This window comes from Oratosquilla oratoria, chromosome 41 (genome assembly GCF_046742065.1).
Source record: "Oratosquilla oratoria isolate Oo_2021 chromosome 41, ASM4674206v1, whole genome shotgun sequence".
Lineage (NCBI taxonomy): Eukaryota > Metazoa > Arthropoda > Malacostraca > Stomatopoda > Squillidae > Oratosquilla > Oratosquilla oratoria.
Window position 1 is genome coordinate 25,124,697 of NC_134817.1, and position 7,500 is coordinate 25,132,196.

Below are 7,500 nucleotides of genomic sequence, written 5' to 3' on the forward strand. Positions count from 1 at the left end.
ATGCAGCGCTGCGACTCGATCGAATCCATCATCCACCACACACCGAGGATGTCCCCTGACGAGGAGGACGACGATCTCGCCCAGCTCGACGACGAATACCCTTCCACGAACTACGAGGGCTCCATCGAAGTCAGCGACGAAGAGCAGGAGCGTCCGCGACTCCCCCGAATGTCGCGGTCCTTAGACGCAGGAACCGCAGAGGAACTCTGGCGGCTCGAGTTCCCCAACAACTGGACTAGAACCTCGTCCTTGACCTCCCGGCCCGTTGGGGAGGTGGCCCTTGACATTGGGTCCTCGACGGACGAAGACATCCACTCCCTGTCCTCGGACGATGATCACGCCGTCCCTGGCATCCCCAGCGACTACGTCAACGAGGAGGAATTCGTGACCTCCGAAGTCCTGGGCGATGTCGAAGAAGGTGCCTGTCCGACCCAGACGCTCAATTCACAGGACTGGGAGGTGCAGATGCTGGCCGAGGAACTGGCCAAGAAGCAGAGGGGCGTAGCAAAGCAGGTAGACCGGGACATCGAGGCCGGGCGCGTCCACAGCGGCCTGGTGGACCTTCACGAAGCGCTCATCTCCTCCAACCTCAACGACCTCAGTGATAACGATGTCCTTCGGCTGGAGAAGGTGATCCACACCGAACGGGAGCGTCTCCGGCACTACGCCAGAATGTACAGCCTGGACGAGCAGCCTGTGCTGGAGCAGGAGTTCACGGCGCTCTACCGAAGCCGGTCGCAGCTTCTCGTCAGCCGTAGCTCCGAGCTCTTCAAGGCCGGGCCCAAACAGAGGAAGCTGTCAAAGCTGCTGAACCAGCTGGCCACGTTGTCCCCGGCGGAAAAGTTCCTCCTGGACAGGATCCTGTACACGACGGCCCGGAAGCAACAGCTCGTCCGACACAAGAGCATGTGTGACGACCAGCTAACGACCCACTCCGACCACCGCCTCCTGGAGGCGAAGAGGCGGACGCTGATGTCGAAGCGGTCCATCAGCATGTGCACGCCCTCCGTGGACAACTCCCCCGTCCTCCCGCGAGCCAGCCTCGCGACCTCCGGGACTTCGCAAGAGGATCCGAAGTCGAAGAGGGAAGGGAAGTCCAAGAGTCTCTTGGAGAGGAGGGGACCTCCGACGGTGTCCGCCATGCTGGCTTCCCTTCAGCGCTCCGTCAGCGTCATGTCCGGGAATGGGTCGCGGGAGAGCGTGGCGAAGGCACCGTCGCCCCAACGCAACGCCCCTCGCAAGCAGGAAGCAGAGCCCCTGCTGCGACCCCCGCAGGAGCAGTAGCAGCAGGTCTTCGGAGAACTCGCCTGTAATGGTGTCATACTTGTGTATCTGTAACTCGCGAGTCACATCTAAAAGGCGTCTTTTACTCCATAATTACTAAATCGCCAAGGACGAGTGAAAATGGAAGACAAAGAAAAAGATACCGCATCTGAAAACAAAGAAATAAAAGAAATATTGCTATAAATAGATGGAAAAGTCATATAAAGAGTCACCAATGTCAACACTCTTGACTGTCTACCGATGACTAAGGGTCGTCTAGGTGCCATGTAGTATATTCAAATGAAATGATAACAAACAGCGGCCCAGCAGTAGTGAAGGTGATATTTACGGATTTTTTTTTTTTCGCGGGAAGGTACAAATTTCATTAGGCATTAAGATTCGCTTCCAATTCAAGACAAAGTGTTTTAATGTGTGTACGTCTGTGTATGTTTTTCGAGTATGTCTGTGCATACAGTTGGGAAAATTCGACGCTTGTCATCGATTTACATCAAAACCAGATGGAAACTAATAAAGCACCACCACCATCATTAAACGATGATCACCCTCCATTGCATCTGAACACCACAGGTCATTTGCACCAGCACACCACCAACACTTGCACCTTCTTCACTAGAACCTAGGTCATCACCACTGCTCTTAGGTCATCACTACTGCGATCAGGTCATCACCACAGCTCTTAGGTCATCACTGATCTAAGGTCATCACCACTGAGCTAAGGTCATCACCACTGCTGTAAGGTCATCACCATTCTCAAAGGTCATCACCACAGCTCTTAGGTCATCACTGATCTAAGGTCATCACCACTGAGCTAAGGTCATCACCACTGCTGTAAGATCATCACCATTCTCAAAGGTCATCACCACACCTCTTAGGTCATCACTATTTCTCAAAGGTCATCACCACTGCTCTAAGGTCATCACCACTGCCCTAAGGTCATCACCACTTCTCTAAGTTCATTACCACTGCTCTAAGGTCATCATCACTGCCCTAAGGTCATCACCACTGTTCTAAGGTCATCATCACGGCTCCAAAATAATCACCTTTCCATAGTTTCATCAAGCGAAACAGTCCATCGTATTGTTTCTCTCTGATTTCCTTTAAAGGATAGGTTATCAATGTTCAGGTGTACAGGAACTAATTGGTCGGTAGATATGTACACTGTGTGTGTATGTGCGTGCGCGCATGTTGTGTTTGTGTGTGTGCATATGTGTGCTTATGTACTTGTAAGTGAGCGCGCGCGTGTGTGTGTGCGCGTGCGTGCGTGCATGCATGTAATGTTTCAGTGTGTGAGCACGTGTTTGTGTGTACATATGGACATGGATGTGTTTGTGTGTGTATTCGTGTATGTGTGTGTGGTGTGTATGTGCGCACGCACGTACGTGTGTACTTATGTAAATAAATACAAATATCCATATTAGCAAAAATACAGTGTATGTGCGTACACACACACACACACGCACACACACACACACGTTTGGAAGTGTTGCAAGTTTATCAACCATTTAGTGACTCAAAATTCAATTTTCACAATGAACGAAAAAAAAATATATATATAATACTAGAATTAATGTCACATTTCACGACTTCACATTCTCACCAAGACAGCTTCAACCCATTTTTCCTTTATCGATCGTTCACCTAATGTATCGTTCACTAATGGAAATCTCCTCTTGTAGCATTTCATAACATAGGCGTCTTCATCCAATATTCTTTTTTTTTTTTTTTCGTCATCATCCCTTTCGATACAATGGTCAACCTTAAAGATTTTGCTCTGGCAAGCGCTGACTATCCTATTATGACGTCACTGAGTGGCCTAATTGGAAGCGTGCTGGTCTCGCATTTGCTTGGTCGGGTTCGAATCCCACACTCCTCTCCGATTCCCAGCAGGGAACGTTACCTGCCCCAACACAGTTCAAGCGGCGCATAGTAGGGCAAAAAGGACGGCTTTGGCCGCAGCTACTCAGGACCTCCTGGCGTAGGCTCCTGTCCCCACTGAAAAGTGGCCCTTGGTCTGAACGTGGCTTGAATTGGTCGTGACCCCTTTGGGCTTTTGGAACGTTATCCTTGGGGGTTGTAAGAACAGAGATGCGAGTCTTTTTTCTGGCTAAGTATATATATATAATATATATATATATATATATATGACGTAAATGGAGTAGGAAACACAGGAGTCTTACTTTTGATTTTATTCCTGACTAGTTTTGCAGGTATGTTTTGAAAAAGCATACCTGCGAAACTAGTCAGGAATAAACTCAAGACTAAGACTCCTGTATTTCCTACTCCACTTACGTCAACCTGTCAGAATGTCTCAATATATATATATATAATTACATATATATATACATCATATATATATTCCTCGAAATATAGATTTTATCTCTATCATTGGTTGTTATAAAGGAAGATCAGGTAACTTAATGGATGGGGATAAGTGGTAATGGACATGGAACTGCCCAGTGTAGACCTTATGGTCTCTTGCACTCTCCTCCATCCTTATGTTCTTATCTCCTCTTTAGTTCCAAGATAGACTCACACCTTTAATTTATCTGCCGTCAGGCGATTTTATTCAGCTGAGGGAAGATCCCTCTGCCACTGACACTAGTGAAAATAATAATAATAATAAATGAATAAATTTAAAAATCGTCCGCCGCTTGTTGTAGCATCATCTATACAATGCGCCACTGTATTGAACGGATTGTTCTCATCGATTTTGTTGAATGGCTAAACAATAGCTAGATTAACTAGACAAAGTATCACCATCAGTGTCATCTTCTCTCATTTCCTTTTCCGTAATGTTTCGGTGTTTGTCGGCTAGAGTAGGATGAGGGGGGGAGGGGGGAGGGGAGAGGGCGGAGCAAATATATTTACATCCCAATAATATTCTTCGTCTAATCTGGCTAGGTTTTACATAGGCTTACATTTTATACTCACACACATATACACACGCAAATGATTACATACACACGTACATGCACATGCACACTCATATCCACAGATTAATACACACAGTTATGTGTACACACACACGCATATACACACACAAATGATTACATGCACACATGCACATGCATACTCATATCCTCAGATTAATACACACATTTGTGCACACACACACACGCACGCACACAAATTTACATTCATATATATTCACGCACGTGCACACACATATACACAGATATTTATACACACACACATACACACATAATTGTCACTATATTTATCAAACATTACTTCTAGTCCATCGTCCACAACATTTGCAATCCAACCAACTTCTCCTCAAAATATGTTTGCGAACTTCAGATAAGAAAAAGATGGTATCAATCTCTACCTCATTCTTAATCACGCTGTGGTCGCTGCTGCTGCTCCATCAATAAGGTTATTATGAGAAATGAATTGGCCTACATGTGGCGATAGAAAACTAAAAGCCAAACAAGAATTCTTCGTTTTTTGTTTCTTCTCAAAGCGGGGAAGGTTTAGTACTGAAGATAGGCTACAGCTCCATTCTTGAAGGGTCTGTTAACATGGAAGTATTATAAGAGTTAGACACGGAGTTACAGCGATATGCAATGCGTTGTTGACAGCAGTCAGCGTTTGATGAAAAAGAAAAAGAAAAAATCTAGCGTATCTGCTTTGTCCTGTATTGTTAATCTAAAAAAAAAATAGATAAAAGAATGTTTATTGTCTCAAAAGGAGAGAAGGATTTTGAGTTTTTGTTGCAAAACGATAGAAGATAATGCATTGAACTTCAGTGAGACTTGTTACTGCAATTGTGCTCGTCCTGAGTTGAACCAGTCTTTGTTTACATTGACCGAAGGAGACATTAAAGAAAATACTTTAGAAGACCTTGGCTCTCCCCTCGCCCCCCCCCCCAACAAAAAAAAATAATAATAATGAGAAAAGTTGACAGGAAAAGACCCAATCAAAGTTTTCCTTGATCTCAAAAATGGAAGTAGAAGTTTTGATAATAAAAATGTTAAAAAAAAAAAATTGATAGAAGACACGATCTTCCCCTTGCAGTCCGCATAAAATGCTAGACAAATTAAGGGAAAAGAAGAAAGACCAAACGAAGTCTTTCCAACAAGAAAACTGGAAGTGAAAAGGGTCTTTGAGACTTTGTCAAGTCCCCTTCATCTCAGAAACGAGAATAAGATAGACCTATAGAGACCCAACGCATCTCGTGTTCCCAGAAACGAAAAAGAATGTTCCAGAATAAAGACCTGAACAAGTCTCTACATCTCATAAGCAGAAGGAAAATCCTTGGACGAGAGTCTGAAGAAAAAGGTCTTCAAGGAAGAAGAACCAGATGAAAGAGAGAGACCTGTAAAGAGTCTTGATAGTCGTCTAACTAAAGAGTTTTATAGAAAGAACTTCGGAGTAAAAAGGTCATAAAAGAGAAAGACCCAAATAAAAAAAAATAGGTCTTGGAAAAGAGGGAGAGAGAGTAAGTCGTGTAAGGTCTTGAAAAAAAAAACTAGAAAAAAAAATCTTGAAAGAAAGACAGTCGTCAAAGGTCTTGGAAAAAACAAAACCACCTAGAAAAAAAATATTGAAAGAGAGACAGTCGTCTAAGGTCTTGAAGAGAAATCCCTCTCAGTATCAAGGTCTTCATAAAAAAAGACCGATTTGAAAAGGTCTTGAGAAAAGGAGAGGGAGAAAGAGAAAGCCCTGTCTGCAGAGAACCTGAGACCTTTTGGTAGAAGAATAAAAAGGAAGACGACGATGACGTCAGAGTCGACTCTGATCGGCAAGAGCTAGAGGTTACATGGGTGCCTTATGTATACTTTCCTCTATGTGTCTCACACTCCACCTCCATTTGGACTATTTATTATCCTTCATGGCGTAGAAGGTCTGGGTAGCAAGCAACTTGATGTCACTTTTGCTCTAAGCCATTCACGATTTTTTTCCGAACAATTTCCCCTTTAAAAAAAAAAGATAATTTTTTTTTTTTTCAAAAGTTTCCTGAAAAAAATCAATATTTTCCTTTTTTCGACTCGTAAAGAAAACTCACATTGTTGTTGTCGTTTCCCGTAAGAATTTCTGCCTTGAGAATATCTTTAAATGAATCTCTCAAATTTCTTTTCCTTCCCCCACCTTTTTGGCTGATTAAGTCAACAAGTTGAATCAGTAGATACCTAAATACATCACTTCAATAGAGTGGCTTCCATCTTTCATCTCACGTGTTGCTGACAAACCGACCCAGTATTCAACACCAATTCGCAGGTCCACATGCACACGGAAAACGTACATAAACACAGGTTAACATAAAGGATGTGAATAATAAGCTGATAACACCCCCCCCACCACTTTACACGCAGTGCCACCGCTGCAACATATATATATATATTACATATGTATATATATATATTACATATGTATATATAGATATATATATATTGTATATATATATATAATATATATATATTTGTATATATATATATATATATAGTATATATATAATATATATAGATATATATTGTATATATATAATATATATAATATATATATATATATATATATATATATATATATATATATATATATATATATATATATATATATATATATATATATAATATATTGTATATACACATATATATATGTATATATATATATATATATATATTGTATATATATATATATATATATATATATGTACATATATACATATGCATATACATATATTCCCATACATGTACATATACATATATATTATAACCCATGTTGTTGTTGACTCGCCTCCCCCACGTTGCCGCCCAGGCGTGCTACAGATTAATAAACTAAAAAAAAAAAAAAATCTAAAAAAAAATATATATATATATATTATACATATATATAAAACCGTGACGGATCTGTTGGTTGCAACAGGCCAAAGTGTTAATAAAACTTCTGTGCAGAAAAAGAAGAAATGGATTTATAAACAAAATGGCGGGAAGTTGGCTGATGTCTAACTATGAACAGTGTCCACTTCCACATCAAGTAACAGAGATGTTGAACATACTTGGGCACTGTTTCACACCTAGAAGACACTTGAATGCACTGTAGTCACTGTTGCAGTTTTGTGAAGTACAGCAGTGAGTTTTTTCATCACCTTATTACTACTACTTTTGTGAGAATGCATTTTAGTCTTACTGTTTATACACAGATGTGATTGTATACTTCTACACTCTTAACACGCAATATGCATGCATGTATGCGAACATAACTATGTATGGTTAT

The 7,500-nt window shown here is 41.6% G+C and overlaps 1 protein-coding gene across 9 annotated transcripts in view; it reads left to right on the forward strand.

Annotated features, from left to right (window-relative positions):
* Window positions 1-5,300, forward strand: part of LOC143021049 (uncharacterized) — a 364,105-nt gene extending 358,805 nt beyond the window's left edge. For 8 of the 9 annotated variants that reach the window (XM_076178249.1, XM_076178248.1, XM_076178247.1 and 5 more), the window contains one exon: window positions 7-5,300. In XM_076178249.1, the coding sequence (XP_076034364.1) occupies window positions 7-1,284 (1,278 nt within the window). In that variant the 3' untranslated portion in view covers window positions 1,285-5,300. The remainder of the gene's footprint in view (window positions 1-6) is intronic. The other variant, XM_076178255.1, reaches the window with a different exon arrangement.
* The last annotated feature ends 2,200 nt before the right edge of the window (window positions 5,301-7,500 follow it).